The 24,677-nt window shown below is 46.3% G+C and overlaps 1 protein-coding gene across 3 annotated transcripts; it reads right to left on the bottom strand.

The window, feature by feature from the left end:
- Positions 1-11,828: 11,828 nt before the first annotated feature.
- On the bottom strand, positions 11,829-22,677 carry GLUL (glutamate-ammonia ligase). Of its 3 annotated transcripts, XM_043485374.1 has the most exons (8): positions 22,532-22,656; positions 21,399-21,515; positions 19,741-19,919; positions 18,276-18,437; positions 15,229-15,375; positions 14,708-14,835; positions 14,311-14,510; positions 11,829-13,774 (listed from the first exon to the last, which is right to left on the bottom strand). In XM_043485374.1, the coding sequence occupies exons 3-8, from the start codon at positions 19,904-19,906 to the stop codon at positions 13,456-13,458; spliced, it is 1,122 nt and encodes a 373-aa protein (XP_043341309.1). In that variant the 5' UTR covers positions 19,907-19,919; positions 21,399-21,515; positions 22,532-22,656; the 3' UTR covers positions 11,829-13,455. The 3 variants fall into 3 exon arrangements, with proteins under 3 accessions (XP_043341309.1, XP_043341308.1, XP_043341307.1); XM_043485373.1 differs by lacking the exon at positions 21,399-21,515 and having other exon boundaries at positions 22,532-22,677; XM_043485372.1 differs by lacking the exon at positions 22,532-22,656 and having other exon boundaries at positions 21,399-21,757.
- Between the last annotated feature and the right edge of the window lie 2,000 nt (positions 22,678-24,677).

Below are 24,677 nucleotides of genomic sequence, written 5' to 3'. Positions count from 1 at the left end.
CAAAATCAGTAAGGTGATTTGTAACAAGGATAAACTTTAAAAAAAATTTTTTTTATTTTATATTGGATTATAGTTGATTTTAATGTTGTGTTAGTTTCAGCCATACAGCAGAATGATTCAGTTATACATATACACATAGAAATTCTTTTCTCAGTTAGGTTATTGCACAATATTGAGCAGAGTTCCCTGTGCTGTACATAGGTCCTTGTTGATTATCTATTGTATTTATTTATTTATTAACAGCTTATTTTATATTGGATTATAGTTGATTTACAATGTTGTGCTAGTTTCAGGTGTATAACAAAGTGGTTCGTTTATACATATACATGTATCTATTCTTTTTCAAATTCTCTTCCATTAAGGCCATTACATAATCCTGAGCAGAGTCCCTGTGCCATACAGTCGGTCCTTGTTGGTTATCCATTTTAAATATAGCAGTGTGTACATGTCAATCCTAAACTCCCAATTTATCCTTCCTCCACCTATCTTTCCCCTCTGTTAACCATAAGTTTGTCCTCTAAGTCTGGGAGTCTGTTTTTGTTTTGTAAAGGTTCATTTGTATCATTTTTTAGATTCCTTTATGTAAGTGATATCATATGATATTTCTATTTCTCTGACTTAGGATAAATATTATATTCTTATGAAGACCTAACCTGAAAATCAAGAGCACAGTATATGTTGGTTTAAGAGCAATGGATTCCTGCTCTCAGGGGTTTTAATAGACTGCAAAGCAACAGGTGTGATAAGACTTTCAAAAAGTCAGCAAAATTTTTCTTACATTAATTAGAAATTTAATGTCTAGAAGAAGAAAGAAGCAGGCACTTACTGTGAAATTACCCCTATTAGAATAGTCCTAGAGAATCAACCTTTTAGAACTGGATCAACGATCCAGAAAATATCTAGAGAGAGAACAGGCTGGGGAAGGATCTAGAAGTCATTATAGAACAAAAGTAACTGGGAATGTTCAATGTGAAAAAGAAATGACTCAATGTAGACATGAGTCCTATGTAATTTCAGAGGGTGGAATGAGGATAAAGATGAAAAGAAAAGAGAAAAAAAAAGATAACAACAACTGCAAAGAAGCAAATTTTACCTCATCATGAAGAAAAGCATAAAGCATTTCATAAATAGGAAGGACTTTCTTATGATAGAATGACCTCCCTGCCTTATAGAGCTTGAGCTTAAATTGCATGATCGCCTTTAATGGATGCTATAAAAACAGTTCCTGAACTTGGAATTCTGTGCAAAATGACCTGTTGGGCAGGAGTTTTTAAACCTGATTCCCTGGTTGGGCTTCAGGAAGACTTTGAACACACCGAAGTGATAAATAAAGCATATTTGAGAAGGGTATCCATAACTATCTGTAACTCCTTCTGTTTGCATGTTTTAACCAGAGTGTCCAAGAGAGGAATAACCAAAAAGAAAGTTTAGGTGACTGCCCTAGGCTGACTTCCAAGTTCAGATATTCTAGGATTCACATTCCTACACCAACATCTTTGATACCAAAGGTCAGTGCAACGTCTGGCCTGGGACATAGAGCAGGTCATCCCTGCTTCAGCACCACTGCTTTTGGCTTCAGCTTTCATTCGACAAGTAAATGAAACCAAGTGACATTTTGTGGGTACAAACTCAGAACCCTTCCCCCTGTCTTTGACACCTGTCCCTGGTGACTACTCAAGTTCCTGGAAGTGGGTGAGGAAGTAGGTGAGACTGGGCTCTAATCTTCTGAAATATGGCAGAAGAGAAGGCCTCAGGTCTCCAAAACCCTCTGGGGCTTTCCCACTCACCAGCCCCTGACCCATGCGGTCAGCGTGGAATTGTGTGGAGGCCGAGTGAATGGAGGCAGTGTCATGCCGGTTTGTATGCCACTGAGAATACTTTGTGCTATATACCGTGCAGCTGCAGCCTCCTCGGACACCAGTGGGTCCTGGGGTGATGCCTGCAGGCAGCTGGCACTCAACAGGCTCCTCCAAAAATGGTGACCCGAAGGAAGCCTCCAACCCAGCTCAAAGGAGGGGAAGAGAACTTTTTAGGTAGCATAGCTTATCTCTGGAGACCAAGAGATAAGCAAGAGAAATAAATAGTCTCCTTATCTCCACGTCGGACAAGACTTAGCAATTAAACATCACCTCCACTCGGCCCTCCATTTTTTCTCCCACTTTCCCCCTCCTTCCTTCTTGCCCTCTTTCTATGTTCTTGCTCCACTTCTCTTTTCTTTGGCACCAAGCAGGAGCCTCATTCCCCAACCAGGAGTCAAATGCCTGCACCCTGCTTTAGGAGTGTGGAGTCTTAACCACTGGATCACTGGGGAGGTCTCATCTCTCCATGTCTTTGATTGCTCTTCCCTTCCCCTTCTGTTGTGATGTCTCAGTTAGCTCAGCATTGCTGTTCAAAATTTTAGTTACATAATATGGCTCATGAAAGCAAAATAACCCTGCTGCCTGTCATGCTGTTCTGGGTGAAACTCAGATGGAAGGAAAACACCTCGTGCTCAGCGCTTCTGGGCTTTCTTGGACTCATTGCCAGGAGGATAAGCAGAAATCACTAGAGAGAGAATGAAGTGAAAGTCACTCAGTCGTGCCCAACTCTTTGCAACCCCATGGACTGTCCATGGAATTCTCCAGGCAAGAATATTGGAGTCTTTCCTTTCTCCAGGGTATCTTCCCAACCTAGGAATTGAACTGGGGTCTCCTGCAAGAATCCACCTGCAAAGCAGGAGACCCTGGTTCAATTCCTGCATCGGGAAGATCTGCTGGAGAAGGGATAGGCTACCCACACCAGTGTTCTTGGGCTTCCCTTGTGGCTCAGCTGATAAAGAATCTGCCTGTAATGTGGGAGACCTGGGTTCGATCCCTGGGTTGGGAAGATCCCCTGGAGAAGGGAAAAGCTACCCACTCCAGTATTCTGGCCTGGAGAATTCCTTGGGGTCGAAAAGAGTAGGACACAACTGAGCGACTTTCACTTTCACTTAAGTAGTAAAGGGCTGACATGTTCCGAGGGCACCAGACATCTGTCTCTTGAGATGAACTCAGTCAGGTTTTAGAGCTTTCCAGTCTGTTTAAAGGCAGAGAAAGAACAGGTCAGAGACCAGGGACAGTGGGGGTGGAGTGAGTGGTAGCAAAGAGACAGTGATTAGACACATGTGAGATCTGAGAGGAGAACCTTCCATTCTTTCCATGCTCTGCCACTACCTCTGGAATAAGTCAGCATGTCTACTGAAAACCATACAATCCACGCTAGCTTAGTAGCCGCTAGAAGTATTTATTGGTTTCTCAGTAGTTGTGTAGACAAATGGCAGGATCATATCAATAGTTTCAAGCTCCCAGAAGTGACTGATGTTAACCTTATCCCCTGGGAGATGCCCCTGGCTCCCAGATTTTGATTATTCAGGCAGAAATATTAATGCAACCCCACAGAGGTCTCTCCTGGGAATGCTGTGATAAGAACATAGAGGTTTTTGGGAGGTTCTCAGTCTGCATTCGTTCTGCTGAGGATTTGCCTTTTTCCCCTAAGTATCAATCGGGAGAAGGGATGATCTATAATATTATCAGTTTTTAGGATTAGACAGGAACCAGATTTAGTGGGAACCCATCTTATTGTGTATATATGTTCTCCAAACATTTTAGCCCAGGTGAAATATGGATTATAGTGACCATCAAGGGCATCTTTGACAGGAAGGAAACCTCTCACAGAGGAGCATGAAGGTTTGGGCTTGTAGTGGAGCTAATATGAATGCAGGGGTTGCGCTTGGCTTTAGAAAGCCTATAGGAGCCCAGTCTGGGAATTCACTTTATATGCACATACACACTCTGGGGCTTTTTTGGTCCCTGGAAATGTTGCTTCTATCTTCTTGCCTGCTCCGGGTTCCCTGTATGGCTCCCAGAGCACCCGTGTGCTGTTGGGGATGGAAAAAGGGAAGGAAGTAACCATATCACCCTTCACTCCCAATTGAGTGCAAATGTTGAATGGGAAATCCTTAATTCCACTCTGTGACAGACAAGTGGGAATAATTAAGAACAAGAATCAAAGGAAGGAAAGAAAAAACCATAAATAAAATACTTGTTCCCCAGGTAATACTTACTATTGTCTCAAGGCCAAAGATGCCCATCCTGATATATATAAGGGTTTGCCCACAAATCCTTTGATACTCCTCCCCTCAAGAGGTGGAGCTTTTCTTTCTAAGCATGGACCAAATTTATTTTATGTTTTATTTTATATATTTATTTGGCTGTGCCAGCTCTCAGGTGTTGCATACAGAATCCTTAGCTGTGGCAGGTGGGATCTAGTTCCCCAACCAGGGCTCCAACTTGAGTCCCCTGCATTGGGCATCTTAGCCACTGGACCACCAGGGAAGTCCCAAGTGTGGAACAATTTTAGTGATTCAAAGTGATTCACTTCCGGCATACAGAGCATGGCAAAAGTAATGGAATATCGCTTCCAAGATTAGGTTATAGGAAGAGTATGTCTTCCACCTCCCTCTCTCTTTCACTTTCTTTTTTGCTTTACTCACTGTGAAGGACGACATGTCATGAGTAGCACTGTGGAGAGGCCCGTGTGAGAAGGGATGCAGCCTCCTGCCCAGGCATGCGACTGAGTTTGGGAGCAGATCCTCCAGCACAGTCAGATCTTCACAGACTGCAGCCCTGACAGCTTGCCTTAGCCTCCTGAGAAACTCTGAGGCAGAACCACCCAGCTAAGTCACTCCCAGATTCCTGACCCCAGGAAACTTGTTGTTTAGTCGCTGAGTCGTGTCCAACTCTTTGCAACCCCATGGACTGCAGCCCACCAGGTTCCTCTGTCCATGGGATTTCCCAGGCAAGGATACTGGAGCAGGTTGACATTCCTTCTCCAGGGGATCTTCCCGACCCAGGGATCGAACCCGTGCATCCCCTGCTTGGCAGGTGGATTCTTTACCACTATGAGACCATACCAGCTATGAGACAATGATGGATAACACACTTCAATGCTTTCAAAGTGGAAGGTCCCGCAGGGGTGGAGACTACTGGGCTGACCTCCCTGGGGAAGATTGTCATCTGCTTTAAGACTCCTACACTGGGGGGCGGGGGGACAGGCGGGGAATTAATAAAGCTCAGGCCTTTTGTTCCAAAAAAAAAAAAAAGACTCCTACACATAGCCAGAGTCTTCAAACAGAGAGAAATTCTTCTAACCTAGAAGAAATGAGTTTTAAATAGGTTAAATATTCCTATTATTACTCATACTAAAACATTGTCTTATATTTTCCCCCCCAAAGAAAAGCTGTGTCAAGGTATGACTTGTTCATTTCTTTCAAACTTCTCCAACATCCCTAACTTTTTAAATTCAGCTGTGAACGTTGATCACAAACAAATAACTGTCAGTTGAAATCACTCGTCTCCCAAGAAAGCAAATTCAGCCCTTAACTGCTTCATTTCACTGTTGGACATGGTTTACTGCACAGAATGATAAATCCAAAAGGAACTTCAGGGGTGTGCATAGCTTATCTCAGGCTGATTCTATTAGGATGGTGCCAATTTATGTGCAAATGAATCATTTAATGCCAGATAGTCTAGAGATCAAATTGCCAACATCCATTGGATCATCAAAAAAACAAGAGAGTTCCAGAAAAACATCTATTTCTGCTTTATTGACTATGCCAAAGCCTTTGACTGTGTGGATCACAATAAACTGTGGAAAATTCTGAAAGAGATGGGAATACCAGACCACCTGACCTGCCTCTTGAGAAACCTATATGCAGGTCAGGAAGCAACAGTTAGAACTGGACATGGAACAACAGACTGGTTCCAAATAGGAAAAGGAGTACGCCAAGGCTGTATATTGTCACCCTGCTTATTTAACTTATATGCAGAGTACATCATGAGAAATGCTGGGCTGGAAGAAGCACAAGCTGGAATCTAGATTGCTGGGAGAAATATCAATAACCTCAGATATGCAGATGACACCACACTTATGGCAGAAAGTGAAGAAGAACTAAAGAACCTCTGGATGAAAATGAAAGAGGAGAGTGAGAAAGTTGGCTTAAAACTCAACATTCAGAAAACTAAGATCCTGGCATCTGGTCCCATCACTTCATGGCAAATAGATGGGGAGACAGTGGAAACAGTGTCAGACTATTTTTTTGGGCTCCAAAATCACTGCAGATGGTGACTGCAGCCATGAAATTAAAAGACACTCCTTGGAATGAAAGTTATGACCAACCTAGAGAGCATATTAAAAAGCAGAGACATTACTTTGCCAACAAAGGTCCGTCTAGTCAAGGCTATGGTTTTTCCAGTGGTCACGTGTGGATGTGACAGTTGCACTATAAAGAAAGCTGAGCGCAGAATTGATGCTTTTGAACTGTGGTGTTGGAGAAGACTCTTGAGAGTCCCTTGGACTGCAAGGAGATCCAACCAGTCCATCCTAAAGGAGATCAGTCCTGGGTGTTCATTGGAAGGATTGATGCTGAAGCTGAAACTCCAATACTTTGGCCACCTGATGTGAAGAACTGACTTATTTGAAAAGACCCTGATTCTGGGAACAATTGAAGGTGGGAGGAGAAGGGGATGACAGAGGATGAGATGGTTGGATAGCATCACCGACTCGATGGACATGAGTTTGAGTAAACTCCAGGAGTTGGTGATGGACAGGGAGGCCTGACGTGCTGCAGTCCATGGGGTCTCAAAGAGTTGGACATGACTGAGTGACTGAACTGAACTGAATCTAGCTATGTTCCCAACTGTCCCCTCCTTAGGGAAGGGAGGAGCCTGCAAGCCTCAGCTGCTTCCAGGATACAGATGATCATCCTTGAAGGCCTGCCTTTGGAATCAGGAAGAGGAGAATATTTCTGGACCAGGTAATTAGGGGTTAACTACATGAGTGAGGAAGCTCATACACAAATTATTAACATCTAAGATTAATGCTCTCCCACCCCCACAGTCACCCTCCACCCCAGGCTCCTAGCCACTTCTTTTAGCTACTGACTGGCACTGGCAATGACCTTTCTGTTAATTCAATAAACATTCACCAAAGGCTTACATGGTTAAGTGCCTTAAGTAGACTAGGCCAGAATGCACTTATGTAAAGATGTTAATAGGGTGGGAGTTTCTGATTCCTAAGCCTACCTAGGAATGAGTCTGGAGATAGGTTGTTTGGAGAGGAAGAGCCCAGTACATTCACTTTTTTATTTTTTAAAATATTTAATTTATTTACTTGCCTGCATCAAGTCTTAGTTGTGGCACACGGGATCTTGTTGCCTCATGCAGATCTTTCGTTGTGGCACAAGGACTCTCTCTAGTTGCAGCCTGAAGGCTCCAGGGCACACGGGCTTCAGTACTTGCAGTGCATGGGCTTAGTTGCTCCCAGGCATGTGGGGTCTTCCTGGACTAGGGATCAAGCCTGTATCCCCCACGCTGCAAGGTGGATTCTTAACCCTGGGACCACCAGATCATGCATTCATTCTATGATCCTCTCTTGTGAAGAAAGCCCTGGGGAAGTGGATTCTCCTACTATTCTGCCTCTCAATTCAGCTCCTAATATATCGCAAATTCCTTCCCAGAGACCAGAAAAGCGTTCTTTTCTGCCCCTCCCTCATCACCCTCTCACTGGCCCATATCCTCTTTCCTCCCTTCTACCAATATGATGCCATACTTTATTATATAGCATTATTTGAATAGTCATCAGAACAGCTCAAAAAATTATGAGGATAATATAAGATAATCTTAGTATACATAGCAATAGGCCCATACCAGAAGTCTCATACCAGTCTCATGATGCTAGTGACATTCTTAGCTGTAAGAGGGAGGGGAATGAAGAAGAGGAAGAATTTCTATTCACTTGTCCCCCTCATTCCTGTTTCCACCAAAACACCAAAAAAAAAAAATAGTGTCTATTTGGTCCCCATAAATTTTGGAGGTATCTTGAATGCCTCCCCATTTAATGTCAATAGAGCAGAATAATAGTGACAAAGGAGGAGTTATTCTGAACTTTCATTGAAAAAGGCAAGTGCAGAAAGGCTGCCATGGACATTTTAGACTTTTTTTTTTGCAGCACCATTCGACTTGTGGGATCTTATTTCTCTGTCCAGGGATCAGACCCATGCCCCTTGCTTTGGAAGCACAGTCTTAACCAATGGACTGCTAGGGAAGCCCCAGAGTTTAGATTTGATGAGTGTGCACCCACTGGAGTTAAGTCTGCAAATCTGCTGACTACGCCATAAGGTGGAGGAGTAGAGGAAGCTGAGACAGCGACAACCTCAAGACGATGCAAGTAACTTAATCTGAAATCCGTGAGAAAAAGGACAACTTGCTGAGGTCCAAGGCCCTCCAAAAGCAAGTCATCAAGTGACAATAGGAACAACACAGACACTTCCTCTGTAACATGGAACTAGGTAGGACACCACCCCCTTCATATCAGAGGGGCTCCAGGCAGTGAATTATAGATAATCAATTAGTTGGCAGTGCCCGAGAACCTCCTGTCTGTTAAGCACAGCAGAGGGTAGAATTAGAAAGTGTTGGCAGTAGAACTGTGCTTTGAGAATGATTATAGCATCTATGTCTTGACTCCCTACTCCTGGTGACAGCTTCTCAGACCAGTGAACCCACTTTAATGTATACTACTTCTGAAAGAGATATTCATAAATTCCTGTCTCCTTTGTAAGGTGCTATAATTTTTGCAAAAGGTTTGTGTAGGATGCTTCTATTGTGTATCTAATGTGTACATATATGTCTCAATATGGTATATGTCTTTATTTTGTATATGTGTGTATATCTATTACAAAATCAAGTTGACTTTTTCTTTTTTAATGAATGGCTGAGCTAAAGGCTATAAAATGATCAGGCTCTAGTCAAGTCAGATTATTTACAGTAGCAATTTACCTGAAGCCTTTGGAATGACATGATGAATTGCTACGACTCATAAAACAACATGGGGCTCTTGGCAGCCTGACTCCAGCCAGAATTAACCAAGCCAGCAGTCATTAAAAATTCAATAAAACGGAACTTCATCTTAGTGCCATGACCAGAGTTAAAACATAGCCAGGTCACCAAGACCTTATGAGTTTAACACCACCCAATAGAGCTGTGGGCTTAGAGCTCCCAAAACTGATACTTTAAAAATAATTCATTAGACAAGTCCTGCAGACAACATGACAGGTAAGGATACAGTCCTGAGAAAGAAAAACAGGATCCTTGCCTGTTTTTGAAGTTTACAGTCACAAAGCTGTGTGAGTGACAGGCTTTCTTTGGGATAGCAAGTTACTTTTCAGACTTTGCACTTCTATTGGTATAAGGGCCAAGGAGTAGATGAAATTAACCTCACTGAAGCCTTTGGTGAAATTTTTGAAACCCTGGCACCAAGTATTTGTTTAGGAAGCTCTTTTATCCGCTAGGTGTTCCCAGGTGGCACTAATGGTAAAGAACCCCCCTGCAAATGCGGGTTAGACGTAAGAGATGCCGGTTCAATTCCCTGGGTCAGGAAGATCCCTGGAGAAGGGAATGGCAATCCACTCCAGTTTTCTTTCCTGAAGAATTCCATGGACAGAGGAGCCTGGCAGGTTACAGTCCATGGGGTCACAGAGCTGGACACGACTGAGGCAGCTTGGCACAGCACTGCCATCCTACACAGTGGTACAGATATGGCTTGTTAAATGATCCCAATAGTAACCATCCAAGGAACTCCTTGGAATCCTCTATTAGCTCCTTACAGGCTTCCCAGGTGGCCCGGTGGTAAAGAATTCTGTCAATGCAGGAGATGCGGATTTGATCCCTGGGTTGGGAAGATCCCCTGGAAGGGGAAGGAAAGGCAACCACTCCAGTATTCTTGCCTGGGAAGGCCCTTGGACAGAGGAGCCTGGCGGGCTGCAGTCCATGGGTTCACAAGAATCAGACACAACTTAGTGACTAAACAACATTAATTCTTCTGTTAGCTTGTGTTGTCATTCAGCTCCTATCCAGTCACCGACAGGATGAAATTAAGGGAACTCATCCTTTTGTGAGTACTGGCCTGTCGCTTTAAGGCTGAAGTCTTGACCGTCAGTCTCCATCTAACCTGTCACTGATAAAGTTATCAAGTAACCCAGTGTCTGCTAAATGAGCTATAAGAAAACACCTTAGAAATACAAAGGGATTGCACTGTGACGTGTAGGCCAAAGCTAACTCTACCTAAGAGGGTGGAGAAGGAAATATACTGGTTGTTTCCACCTAGATCCTGAAGACATTTAGAATTCCTTTTCTGTCCTTTGGAGAATTGGTTACAATGAGCACAAAAACAGCTTGCTTGGCTTATCTACTCAATGTAGTGCTTGCACTGTACAGGATATGCCAACCCTAACCCACCCCCTGCTCCCAAGAACCGTGGGGTCTGTTGGGGGTGGGGGTGACCCAGGGAAGGGAAACTGACTTTGGCTGGGGAGAGGGAAACAGAGCTTCAGTTGAAATAATTTAGCAGCAAAACCTGGAAAATGCCAAGAGCAAGAGGGCACTCTTAATAATCATGCTGCAACATGGTGCTGACTGGGACCACACCCAGCAAACAAATAGGTAAAGATTATCCTACTTTGAAAATTATGTCAGGGCCTAACCTTCCAAAGGCTTCCTTCACAGCTCAGTTGGTTAAGCGTGTCAATGTATGACAAAACCCACTGAAAAAATAAATAAATTAATTAATTAAAAAAAATAAATAAATAAAATAAAAAAATAAAAAATAAAAAGAATCCACCTGCAATGCAGGAGACCGCGGTTCTATTCCTGGATTGGGAAGATCCACTGAAGGGATAGGCTACCCACTCCAGTATTCTTAGGCTTCCTTTGTGGCTCAGCTGGTAAAAAATCCACCTGCAATGCAGGAGACCTGGGTTCGATCCCTGGGTTGGGAAGATCCCCTGGAGAAGGGAAAGGCTATCCACTCCAGTATTCTGGCCTGGAGAATTCCACAGACTGTATAGTCCATGGGGTTGCAGAGTCTGACACAACTGAGCGAACCTTCCAAAACAAGATAAAAAGGTCGAGGATTACCTAAGACTAGAGTGATACACACTTGCCCAAAGAAAACTCATGTCTAAATCTGCTGTTAACAGGCTGCAACTACCTCCAAACTGATAGAGGACGCCGTCTTTTTAAAAGGTAATTAGTTACTATTGCCTACCACCTGAAACCTGACAAAGTGAACCTATTGGATGACTGTTTTTGCTGGAGGTGTGTGCGCCACAGAGGATGGAGCTCCTACCCAGCTTGATAAGGAAATAAACTCAAGTAGGAAGTTGAAGAATTTCCAGGGACAAAGAGCAGAGGCATACAGGTGTCTCCACAGCCTCTGGGGGCATCGTGAACAGCTCACTAGTGCAAGGAAAAGCGTTATCAAGGCGTATCTGGGGCTGGCTTGCCCTCAGAGCTAGGTCAGCCTCGGAAGGCTTTAACCAGCGTAGCAACGTGGTCAATATTTGCTATTTAGACGAACCACTGGCAGCTGGGCAGAAGGTGAAATGGAGTAGGGACAGTGAGACCAGTTGCAAACAGACTAGGCTGCAATAAAATCAAGCCAGTGTTCAAAACATGATAGTGTGATAGGCCAAAGGCAAGCTCTGGAGCACAGGGAGGGGAGAGTTGGGTTTTGTACACAGCTGCAAACTTTTAAACTTTAGGGCCGGGATAGGCCTTAACCCAGACACCCCAGATTCCCAAAGCATAGGATGCGGCTGGTTGGCAATAAGCCTCAGGAAAGATTCTTTAATTCCAAAAACAAGTATACCTGAACTTACTTTGCCTCTTAAAAAAAAAACCAACTCCTTTTTTGGTAGTAAAAGGGAAATGAAGTGGCACATAGGGACTTAAAAGAATCACAAAAGTCAGAAGAGATCTTATAAATCAACCTAACATTTATAAGAGCTGCTCTGGGCAGTTAATACAGTTTGTTTACAATGAAGAGTTATCTAACTCTGAACATACTATACATGGCAATTAGAAATTGTCATGGTAAGGAAAAAACCACAGCCCACTTTCTGCAACCAACACAAAACAGCCAGAAACAGTAAGGAAAATGTAAGGACAAAAGTGGGGTTTGTTTTTATTATAAAAGAAAAAAAAATAGTAACTCCTCAGGAATCTTAACAAAGGAAGGGAATAATTTCACACTCAGAGAACAGACACCAAGATACAAAATTACAACTGTTTGGACTCCAGACTTGTCCCATCTCCTCCAGAGCAGAGACGGGGAGGAGACAGCTGAGGCAAACAAGCAATTCTGTAAAACAAAGACTTAGAAACCCTACAAATAGGATTAAAATCTAAAATTCTGTTTTGCTTAAAAAAAAAAAATTCTTTTTTTAATATTATCAAAAGGCCTGCTTTAGTGACATGCTAGTCCCACCGGAAAATAACCCCAATACCCACTTGTCAGTAACATGCTCAAGTTGACCAGCCAACTCATATTTCCAAACCCCTGTGTGTACAAGTACATGTGTGTCTTTTAAACCTGGGGCTCAGGTGATGGCTACTGCTATCATGGGCTTCCACCTGTTAACCAACCAACATCAGCCTCCCCAGAAGTGCGAGCAGGGCAGAGAGAAGCCCTGAAGTGGTAGCGAGGGAATAACAGCCCCAAACAGCCAACTTTTCCAGCATAGCCTCCCCCATCCCCATGCCCACTCAAAAGGAGATCCTTATTTCTAACCAGACTACTTGTCTCAAATTTGGGTTCCCCGTAACCAGAATGGCTTTTTCTCCCTAAAGAGAAAACACACATTTATCTGCACACCCATATATATAATTTTTTTGTTTTTACATTTAAATAGAAAAATACTACTCTGCTTTGTGTTATAAATGGAGGACCACACAATGAGAACTTTTTCTTTTAAGGTAGGGCTATCCATCTATTTATGCAGAGCCTGTCAGGGCGTTGAGCCCCAGACAAGGGAAGCACCACACCAAATCTAGGGTGTTTTCTTACCTGACTTCCCACCCTTCCTTCCCCCCTAATTCTCACTTTTGATAGAAAGTTGGTTACAACTTTGTAAGTAATAGAACTTCCCACCAAGAAGGGAAATCCTAACCTAACCAGAGAATCCAGCACCCCTGTCCCCCACTCAGTAACCACTCAGATAAAGTCCTCCCCATCTCTTCACTATGACTGGGCCTCTCTGTCCAGAGAGCTATGCCTATTGGACAAACACACCTGATTAAAATGGAAGCAGTGGTTATGTTTCCCCGCCCCCCCTCCCAACTAATGCACTAGGAAGCTTCAGTGATAGGAAAAAGAAAAGGGCAGGGGTAGGTAGGTGGTTGTGCAGTGATTAAGAACCTGACCCCTTCAATCCTGACCAAAGAAAGCAAGAAATATTAACTGGGTGTGAGGAATTAAAAAAAAAAAAAAAAGAACCTTGATATTCCACCCTTTGAGTTATAGCTATTATGACATTGAGAGGGGTGAGAGTGGGAGTAAGATGTAGAATTAAGAGGGGTTTTGAGGGCTGCAAGTCTAGTCCACTTAGTTCTTGTACTGGAAGGGCTCGTCGCCGGTTTCATTCAGAAGACATGTGCGGATGAGGGCTTCTGTCACGGCGAAGGGGTCACAGTTGGCAGATGGGCGACGATCTTCAAAGTAGCCCTTCTTCTCCTGGCCAACAGTCCGGGGGATGCGGATGCTAGCACCACGGTTGGCCACGCCAGCAGAGAAGTCGTTGATGTTGGAGGTTTCGTGGAATCCAGTTAGGCGCCGGGCATTGTCCAGGCCCCCCTTGGGATCGTAGGCTCGGATGTGGTACTGGTGCCGCTTGCTTAGTTTCTCAATGGCCTCCTCAATGTACCTGGAAGAAACAAACAAGATGAGGGTCCAACCTGCCATCAGGAAACCCGCCCTTCAAGGAGCAGATGTGGATCCAAGAATGGAGTGCCTCATCTACCAAAGACTGTTTTCTAGGCTCCAATTCACAAAAACATGGCCCCAGGAAAAGAAATTCTCCACAAAGGCAGCACCCTGCCTTGTAACCTATGTCTCTTAGTGCTGGGCAGGCAGTAGATGTCCCAATGAAACTCTCTCCCACCCACAGGCATTAAGCTCATTCAGAAGCTTGTATTGTTACTAATTTAGTTCTTACTAAAGATTTTCAAACGCATTCATCTGTGTCAACTTTCCCCATCACCATCCTTGAACCCTACTCTTGAAGAGTATTCTGGGGGTACTTTTCAAATAGGAACAAAATGATAGGATCAGAAGACAGTTTTTGAAGCTAAAGGCCCCAGCTGGGAAGGCAGCTTGATGTACTCATCCCCAGTACATCAAACCCCTGGCAGGTATTCTTGCAGAGAGAGTGAAATGGCCCCAGCAGGAGGCAGCACTCACTTCAGACCATTCTCCTCTCGCATGGCCTTGGTGCTAAAGTTGGTGTGGCAGCCGGCACCATTCCAGTTCCCAGGAATGGGCTTAGGATCAAAGGTGGCGATCACTCCGAAGTCTTCACACACGCGATGCAAGATGAAACGGGCCACCCAGAGATGATCACCCATGTCAATTCCTTCACAGGGTCCTATCTGGAATTCCCACTACAGAGAACGAGAAGATGGGTCTTTAAAGCAAAACCAGCTGCTCACCCCAAGCCAGAAGCTGACACTTGTTCCCTGCTCACCTCTACTCCAAGCCACCTTGAGGGCTTTGGGTTAAGTGGACACCACAATAGCCCTTCCTAGCAAAAGCCCCACATGCCTCTAGGTGGGGCAGGTGGTGGGCTAGAGACCTTTACCTGTGCAGGCATGACCTCGGCGTTCGTGCCCCCGATCTTGATGCCGGCGTACAAGCAGGCCCGGTAGTGAGCCTCCACAATATCCCTGCCGTAGGCCTTATCTGCTCCCACACCACAGTAGTAGGGACCTGGAGAGGCATCAAGACGGAAGATCAAGAGGCAGGATGTCAAGAAAACTCCTATCTAAGTGAGATGCATGGCCTAAAGTCAGAAGTTAGAAAGTTCTCACACCTTCTCCTGGAATCACCATCCCTGCCTTTACCGACAGGCAGATAAGTGGTGTGCAGTGGACTCCTCTGGGTTGACCCCGAGTAGAGCCCACGCTTTCCCTGCAATGTTAACATCTCAACATCCATTATTTGGATTTACGTAACACAAGGGCTAACTCTCTACAGTATTATTTCAGCCAGTCTCGGGGATATCCCCCTAGCTTTTTGGATTCACTCCCATCTCCAGAGACTTCCCTTGGCAACTAAGCACTTGGGGAGAAGCAAGATTCACCTCTCACCAAGGAGACTTACCTTGGGGCCCAGGAAAGCCGTTGGAAGGCCAACCAAAGGGGTGCCCATCAGTGCCCATGAGGGTATATTCCTGCTCCATTCCAAACCAGGGGCGCTGGTTGCTCACCATGTCCATTATCCGTTTACAGGTGTGCCTTAAATTGGTCTCTAGGAGAAAGAAAGAGTGGACACACTATTAGAGAGATATGGACAAATGCACTGAATCCCCGTGTTGATGCGAAGTGGTCCTCAGATTCCAGGTACCTGAGATGTTATTTACTGAACTGACCCAGGGTCAACCTTTCTGTGTCCTGGTCAGTGTGAGAGGGGATGATAAGAGAAGCTACGATTATGTATCTGTAGGGAGACTCTCAAAAGGCTTTATTTATAACTAAACTGGGTCACAACAAAGTCACATGGGAGAGGACCCAGAGGACACAGCAAGGGTTCACCTTATCTGCAAGCTGGCCCCCTCCCAAGTACCAAATGTCAGGCACTTGAACCCTCTATTCACAGAAGAACTGCTTCTAGCTGTCAGACCTATTCCTGGTTTCTCAAGCATTTACAGCCAAATCTACAATTTTTATTGAGAGAATCATTTGTCTAGTCTATCAACAGCCTTACATTCCCAGTGAGAAGACACAGAGTGCTAAGTTCTATAGTACTGGCTCATGCCAAAAAAACCCAACCAACCAAAAAAAAAACAAAAAAAGGTGACAAGCTCAACCAGGAAAAATTTCTATGCCAGAAGAGATCTTTATAGATTATTATTGGCTGTTTCACTATGTCCCAGAAACCATTTTCAGACCTCTATGATATGCAAATGATATCACTCTAATGGCAGAAAGCAAAGAGGAACTAAAGAGCTTCTTGATGAGGGTGAAAGAGGAGAGTGGGAAAAGTAGGCTTAAAACTCAACATTAAAAAAATTCAGATCATGGCATTTGGTCCCATCACTTCATGGCAAATAGAAGGGGAAAAAGTACAAACAGTAACAGACTTTATTTTCTTGGGCTCCAAAATCACTGTGGATGGTGACTGCAGCCATGAAATTAAAAGATGCTTGCTCCTTGGAAGGAAAGCTATGACAAACCTAGACAGTGTATTAGAAAGCAGAGATACCACTTTTCTGACAAAAGTCTGTCTGGTCAAAGCTATGGTTTTTCCAGTAGTCATGTACAGATGTGGGAGTTGGACCATTAAGAAGTCTGAACGCCGAAGAATCAAACTGTGGTGCTGGAGAACTCTTGAAAGTCCCTCGAACTGCAAGACCAAGCTAGTCAATCCTAAAGGAAATCAACCCTGAATGTCATTGGAAGGACTGACGCTGAAGCTGAAGCTCCAATACTTTGGCCACCTGATGTAAGGAGTTCACTCATTGGAAAAGACCTTGATGCTGGAAAAGACTGAGGGCAGAAGGGGATGACAGAGGATGAAATGGTTGGATGGCATCACCGACGACTCAATGGACATGAGTTTGACCAAACTCCAGGAGACAGTGAAGGACAGGGAAGCCTGGTGTGCTGCAGTCCACAGGGTCGCAAAGTCAGACATGACTTAGCGACTAAACAATAATGTTATATCAAAGAAAACCCACAGCTGCATCTTCCTAACAACCTGAGATGGGTATTATAAGTATCCCATTTTACAAGTGAGAAAATGAGGCTCAGAGATAGCAGTGAACCTGCCCCAGGGTAGGCAGCAGAATCAGGAAACCCTGCCTATCTTGACTTCAGAACTCAGGTCTCTCACCATAATTTAATGCCTCCTAAAACAAAGACTTTTGGGGGGGCTTCCCTTGTGGCTCAAATAGTAAAGAATCCACCTGCAATGCGGGAGACCTGGTTCCATCCCTGGGTTGGGAAGATCTCCTGGAGAAGGGAAAGGCTACCCAATCCAGTATTCTGGCCTAAAGAATTCCTTGGACTGTATAGTACACGGGGTTGCAAAGAGCTGGACACAATTGAGTGACTTTCACTTTCACTTTTCACTTCAAAACAAAGACAAGTAAGGCTCAGAGTCACTAAGTGACTTGCCAAAAAGTCTCACTGGCCAAGTATGGCAAGACTTCATGGAAGTGAGACTCCAGTGGAGTTTAAAAAAGTGAATGACAGAAAACTGGGACAAACAGGTCTGCCAGGAAAAAACCAAAGGTGCAATTACAGCAAACCTCACGGCAAGCATATGTTATCAGTGAACCAAGATGCTCTTGGTTTAGTCAGTAGACAGAGAAAGAAGACAAGCTCTCTGGAACAAAAAGGCAACCAGTATTTGACATACAATTCTTCTCAATTATTTGCACATAACTCAGTCCTCTATAAACAATTTTATGAGCTGGATTTTATTAGTTGCTCCATTTTTTAAAATTTATTTTTTATTTGGTGGATAATTGCTTCACAATATTGTGTTGGTTTCTGCTGTACAATGTGAATCAGCCATGTGCTGTGCTTAATCGCCAGTCATGTCTGACTCTTTGCGACCCCACAGACTATAGCCTGCCAGGCTCCTCTGTCCATGGGGATTCTCCAGGCAAGAATACTGGAGTGGGTTGCCATTTCCTTCTCCAGGGGATCTTCCTGACCCAGGGAATCAAACCCAGAATCAGCTGTGAGTATACACATTGCACCCTCCGTCTATTCTCCCCCATATTGAAATGGGGGAAGTGACAGTATAGGGACAAAATAACTTGCCCAAGTTCATACCAAGTAAGTGGCAGATCTAGAGCTCAAATCCAGCATTCTAACTTTAGAATCCAAGTTCTTAAAATCTACAGGCAGGACGACTGTGAGTGACATGGGGCACTCCTCCAGCAAACAGATTTAGTAGAATCCAGTGTGGTTTTCTGCAGCCAACAATGGGAGGATGGACCACACAACCTCTCTCAGCAAGGAAGTTCAGGATGGGGAGATGCCTGTCCAATCCTTCAGTCTTCTAAGAGTTAGTTAGAAGTTTCTAATTTCTAACAGTTAGTTCTGGGATAAGCTTGTCTTCCCAATACCGATTTTGGAATATCCTCTCCCCACAACTTTACAACTCACGGATTAGGATCAAGTCTATTCTATACACACCTGCAGGCTTTCGGTTGTACTTGAAGACTTCACAGAACACCAGCTTGTTGGGGTCCTTGCGGAAAGGGTCCCGAAACATGGCAGCAGGGACAAGATACATGTCACTGTTGGACCCTTCAGACTGAAAAGTGCTAGAGCCATCAAAATTCCACTCGGGCAGCTCTGATAAAAAGAGACAGAGAAATTAAAGTTACAAGCACAAGAACTTTTCAGGGAGGAGTACAGCATCTCATTTACCTTTTTATCTGTAACACTGTCTTGCCCAGGAAGCCAGTGATGCATGACTGCTGCTAATAACAGGCAAACCCTGATGTTTGCAGGTTGCCCTACAGTCCTTTATGAGTTCCAAGTAAGACCATTGCATCACTTTCTTAAAAGAAGTACCAATCACAGAAACAACCTAAGAATAATGTTTCCTCTGTAAATAAATCTACTGGACACCCAGGAGACAAAGTGGACATTTCTAGTCGGTCAGTCATCATTTAAAGTATTGAAATACAGGAGAAAAAAAGACTCTCTGATAGGCCATCTGTGTTGCTTATTTCTTTCACTCCCCACCCCCACCCCACACTGTGTAATGGACAGTCCCAGTTCATGCGGTGTCCTTATTTTAACAGATAAACAGACACTAGCAGAATGACTTATTCACGTAACTTATCCACACTATGTTTTAAAGGCGAGTTCCTTCATCTCTCTGCAGTTGACTATGAGTTCTCTGAAGGCAGAGACCAGACTCTCATCTCATACTTCAAGGGCCTGGGCAATACTTGCCACATAGCAGGTACATAGTATATGTTTTGTATTACAGCCATTCATTCATTCACTCAAATGTGAGCATTATCAGAAAAGTAAGCTATTCCTAAATCAGGTAAAAGATGATAGACCTCAGTCCCTTTCCAGAAGGAGGACAGCTATGGTTTGTTCTAGACCAAAGAATAAAAAAGACAAAGTCGTCCCAATTCATATAATACCTTCTGTAGGATAAGCAATGAGCCAGTTTAAGAATTCTAAAAGTGCACCAACTAAAAACAAATGATGGCTAGCTCTACTTAGAGACCACTTTTAGGGTGTTTGCTTTACATCTAGAACCTAAGTGACATTCAAGAGTTTGTATAGCCGATTGAATAGTCAGGTTAGAGCTGTGGTTTTCAAACTGGGTTCCTGAGGGTATCTTAGGTCAGACTGAGATGGGATGCCCAAGTCAACAAAGTTCCCAATCCCACTCCCCTCCGACTATCTTTTTTCTTTCGATATGCAAGACTCAATTTAAATGAAGGGGTCCATTGTTAATACTTGGAGGCAGTGTAGGAGCTTAATGTTGACTGAATAAAGTCTGTAAAGTCCTGCCTTAGAAAAGGTTTACATCAGAATAAAGAGGCCAGACCTAGTGGCTTGTCTCAGGCTGCCACCCACCCCCACACTACTCCCATCCAACACGTACCCCCAATTCCACCCAGCCTCTCACCTTCTACACACTTGGGTTCAGAATCCAAGGTTCGGGTCTTGCAGCGCAGTCCTTCTCCAGTACCGTCGATCCAGATGTACATAGCTTGGACTTTCTCGCCCTGAGGTAGGGCCATGTACACCTGCTTGATACCTTTGTTCAAGTGGGAGCTTGCCGAGGTGGCCATGGTGGAAGGTGTTCTGAAGAGAGAGAGAAAAAAATAAAATAAGAACACCAACTCCAAACAGATCCTCTGCAGGAATGATGCAATAAGGACAATTAAATCAAGAAGTCACAGTGGGAGTGGTGGCTCCTCCCTTTGGAAGTCACACACTCAAAAGTACAGGACATTTATTTAACTTGCTTTCAGGGAGATTAAAGTTTTATACTGAACAAAAGTCTCCTTATTAGCTTCCTCAAGCCAGAATCTAAACTTCTGAGCACTAAGTTCTATTTTTGCAGTTTGTCAGAGGTAGAGGAATTGTTTCATTTTTCATACTAAGATACTGGGCGGGGGGGTGAACCCAAAACAATACGAAAGCTCAGAAGCAATCTGCAGAACAGACATCTGTCTCCAAGTAAAATCCGGCCACAGAAAGGCTTGGCTGCTATGATCTCTTGGTTAAGTTTTCCTTTTTCCTTACACCCCAGAGGATGCCTCAATAAAAAGTTCTTTTGAAGATTCCTCCACCCTTCCAAATAAACAACCCACCCCACTCCCATTTAGCTGGAAGGATGAAACCGGGGGGCTAGCTAGAAGATTTAAGAGCTGGTGGCTTCCTAACAACGACTAATGTGTACTTTGGGACATTTGATCCAACCTGGATTTTAAGACACACACTGGCAAGACTTCCATTAGTTTGAGGCAAAGTTCTCATTTCAGAGTAGACTTAAGTTTGAGAGTGACCAGATTCCACCAAAGAACTTTAATTAAGAAATTCCGACTTCTAAATCAAAAAGATCTGGGGTTTCAAAAGCTGAGGCATGTTAAAATCTGCGAGCCACCACCGCAAAACCTCTCAAAAGAAGAGACACTGAAGCCACAAAACCAAACCCCAACACAAAGAGGAAACCTTCTCCCTCCTCCCTCCCCCATTGATCGCCCAGGGTGGCTGCAGAGGGAACATATTGTTCTCCTCCAATGACTTGGGCAACTGTCTGAAGTACAGTGGCAAAGTTTCTATGGGCAACCGTCCATGTTTGCCCAGCTGAAAACAACTGCTTCTCCTTGCAACAGCCTCACCCTTCCCCTCCGGGAAGAGAAGCTGTCTGTCAAGTTGTGTTAGCAGACAACCTTTCCCGACTCCCTCTAGACTTGGTCAGTCAAATCCCACTCCTCATGCCCATCGCCCATCCTGCCTTTAAACGCCAGTAGGAGCAATCTCAGACCCTTTCAGCTCCCAGCTATAACCCCGTCTCTGGCTTTCCTCTCCCACCGGTTACTACTTCCAATTTCAAGTCACACTTTCTCCCTTAAGCCTCGGGGCCTGCTCTTTTCGGTGATGCCAGCTCGGTTCCGTGACAGGTTGGATGCCAACAGCAGCCTGCTCTATCGACTAGTGCCGAGATGCCGAGATTTTACGTGGTGGGGGGGATGGGAGGGCTGGGATTCTGTGGTTCTCAGCGGTTTCTTGCAGCTGTGGTGGGAGCAGGGTCCTGGATCCCTGCTCCTCACTCACCCCAGCCACGTAAAATCAAAGGTATCGATGATGCCCTCCTTGGCCCTTCTCCTTTTGGAGTGGCGTTCGCGCCTCTCGTGGGTCTCCGGTTCTCGCTGGTCCACGCACCGGAGCTTTCTGGGCGAGGGAGACGGAGAGGGAGAGGGAGTCGGAGTGCGGTCGGAATCGCACCGGGTGGAGCAGGAATACGATGGCTCCTGAGTCGTCTTGATTTTGACTCGCGGTTTCTCTCCGGCGTTCACCGAGTAGGCGACGAAGCCGAAGCAGTTGGAGGGGGACCCCGAGGACCGAGATTCCAGGTCGTCTTCATCTTCGTTCGCGTTCTTCTTCCCGGATTTGCGGCCGGGGGAGCATCCCCGCTTCCCGCCCCCAGGGTAGTTGGGAAAATCCACTTTGAGAGCAGCCCTTTTCCACTGAAACGTCCCGAAAGTCGGCGCCCCACCCCTTGGGCCCCCGTCTGGATCTCAGGGCGTCGCCGAGGGGGCCATACCCCTCCAAGGCCGGGGCGGGGAGGGGGGGCAGTCCGCCGGAGGGCAGCGCGCCGCTGCTGCCCCTCTCCGGCCAGCCAGGCCTCTCCACCCGCCGCGCCCGCCGGCCACGCCGCGCTCCCGGGCTCCCCATTGTTCAGTCACAGGGGTAGACCCCGCGGCGGGAGCGGGCCGCACCACCGACTCTCCCGGCGCCGGGCCTCGGCGCAGGCGGCTAACCGCGCCGCGGCGCCCCGGAGCCTGCCGCCGCGGAGAAAGAGGGCGAGGCTCCCTCAGGGGGACCGCTCCATCCACCACGCACGCCACACGGCCGAGCAGCTCCTCGGCTCGTCCTGCCCAGCGACCTCCAGGGGCGGCGCTTCGGGCCGCCAGCAGCTGAAGGAAGATCAAAACAACTCCCCGCCCTCCGCGAAGCCTGGCGCCCCACCTACGCCGACCCAGACCCGCCGGGAGCCGCGGGCGGCGAAAGCAAGAGAGAGGGGAGGGCCACCTTCCAGGCCGGGGCGCAGAGCAGGGCCAGGAGGTGGGAAGGGGCCGAGACGACCGGTCAGGGCGCGGCGGCTCGGGAGGCGGCGGGGCCGGTGCGGCACACTTCCGAGCACCCCCCTATCCCCGCCCTCCTCCTCGGGCCGGCCAGGCGCTTACCTGGGCGCCGAGCAAAGCGGCAGGGCGAGCAGGCGGCGAGAGCGAGGTGAGGAGAAGAGAGGCGAGGAGGACGGCGAGGGGCTGCTTACACAGCCTGCTCTTCTCCCATTCTCGGCTCTGCAGGGCGGCCCGCCGCCCCGCAAGCTTTATCTGCGGCCGGGGCCGCCCCCGGCGCCCTGATTGGCTCCCAGAGGCCCGGAGCCCGGGCAGATCAGCTGATGCATCGTCCCGGCACCGCGGCCATTGGGCGAGCCGCCGAGCGGGCGCCACCGGGTGGGGGCGAGCGGACCCGGGAAAGAAAGAAAGGGAAAGGGCGGTGGGGGAGGGGCTGTGGGGGAGGGGCGCGAGGCAGGGCGGGCCGGCTGCGGGCGGAGGGCCCGGGGCCTGCCGGGAAGGACCCCGCCGGGCCGGCCGCCGCGCGCCGCCGCGCACCCCCGCCCGCCCGGTCCCGGGCGGTCCCCGCGTGCTCCCCCCGCCCCGGCGCCCCCAGGTCAGATATTCTGAGGGAGGGTTCTTTTCCCAGGTCCCACTGCACTGCCCAGAGGAAATTCCAACCCACAGGCACCAGCTTTTGCCCTTCGTTGTTAGAGAACCCCCAGCTCCCTTGCCCGCCCCTCAGGTCCTGCTTGTGAGGGAGTTCGAGGTGTGGGGGCCGCAGTAGCCCCGGGCTCCCCGGTGCCCGGGCCGGCCTCGGAGGGGGAGGCGCAGACAGGGGGCTGCCGGAGGTAGGCCGGACAGAGCCCCCTGGCCGGCCCCCTCGGCGGGTTTGGGGATGTGACCTGAAGTCTCCCATCTCTCGTTTGTAGTGAATGCGCTGTTTGTCTCCTTGCGTAGAGAGGATCCCGGCGGGCGGAGACAGAGTCGGCCTCTGCCACACCTGAGGCAACTCTGCAGCCTCTCTGGACCCAAGTTCCCTCATCTGCAAATCAAATAAAACGGTTCAAGAGAGGACCTTTAGAGACGCGCAACAGATTTGAAATCCTCTGTGCAAACCGTTTCCCAGGGGCACCTGACCGGGGATTGAGGTCTTGGCATCACCCCCTTTGAAACCTAGGGTACGTCAAAAATTTAAGTTCTGTCTGGTGTTGCTTTTCATGTAATTTATTGCACGTCCTTGAAATCTGGAAAACGAGAATCAGTACCCCTTCCTCTTCTCTCCTCAGAGCCTTATTAGGATAGTTGAGAAAATGTGTGTGTGAACAAAGTCTTGAAAGGGATGTTTGTCAACAGATACACAGTTTTATATATATGTATACAACACACATGAATATAATGTCTTCATTGCTACCAGTGACACGGTTTAATCATACTGTTTTTATTGTCTGAATCCTCCTGATGGTGTTTAGCCTTTATCGCACCTTTCAAGAGCCCCAGTATATGATATTTTCTGTTTGAAAACTAAGAAATCATGTTTCCAGGACCTTTGGAAGAGGAGGGGAAAAAGTTTGCTCTTCTGGTTATTTTTTGTACCACAAATATGGAAAAGAAATGTTGCCTGTGACCACACACATAACTTGGCTTCTTTGGTCAACATCCCTCCCCTGTGAGAGTGTGGCTAACACTGCGGTGCTTTAAGATGACAGACTCAAGATTCATCTCAAACAGAGGCTTTTGGTGTGTTTCAGACAAGTGACATTCTGGACCAGGCAAGTCGCCTTCCAAGTGTAAGGGATTCTATGCTTACACTTGCACTTAAACTTGTGATCCTTCAAATGATGGTGAAAAGCTGGGCTTCAGGTCAGGCAATGTAGGTTCAAATCTGGTCTTGACTTCTTTCCAGCTTTGTATTCAGGTGGATGCTTAGCCCTGAAGCCTCAGTTTCCTTGCCTACAAATTAGGCATAACAACTGCCTTGTATATTGTAAGGATTAATTGTGATGGCACACACATACAGCAAATGCTAGAAAACAATAATTGTAATTATTATAGGCCAAGATAATCTGAAGGGATTAGATTATTTCTTTCCCTGCCATAACCCATGAAGTACAACTTTCTAACTCTGGGTAATGTGCCACCGTTAGTTTTATGAGAGTGGGTTAAGATCTAATAACAAAGTGAGCTGTCTTCATTCCATTTATTTCTGGGAAGTCTTGAGTTTAAATGGTTGAAGAGGGGGTGATGGGAGGGGAAAGGCCATGTTCTTGTT

This window comes from Cervus canadensis, chromosome 13 (assembly GCF_019320065.1).
Source record: "Cervus canadensis isolate Bull #8, Minnesota chromosome 13, ASM1932006v1, whole genome shotgun sequence".
In the NCBI taxonomy this organism is placed as follows: Eukaryota; Metazoa; Chordata; class Mammalia; order Artiodactyla; family Cervidae; genus Cervus; species Cervus canadensis.
The sequence above is the reverse complement of the archived record's forward strand: the minus strand, read 5'-3'. Positions and strand labels throughout refer to the sequence as shown.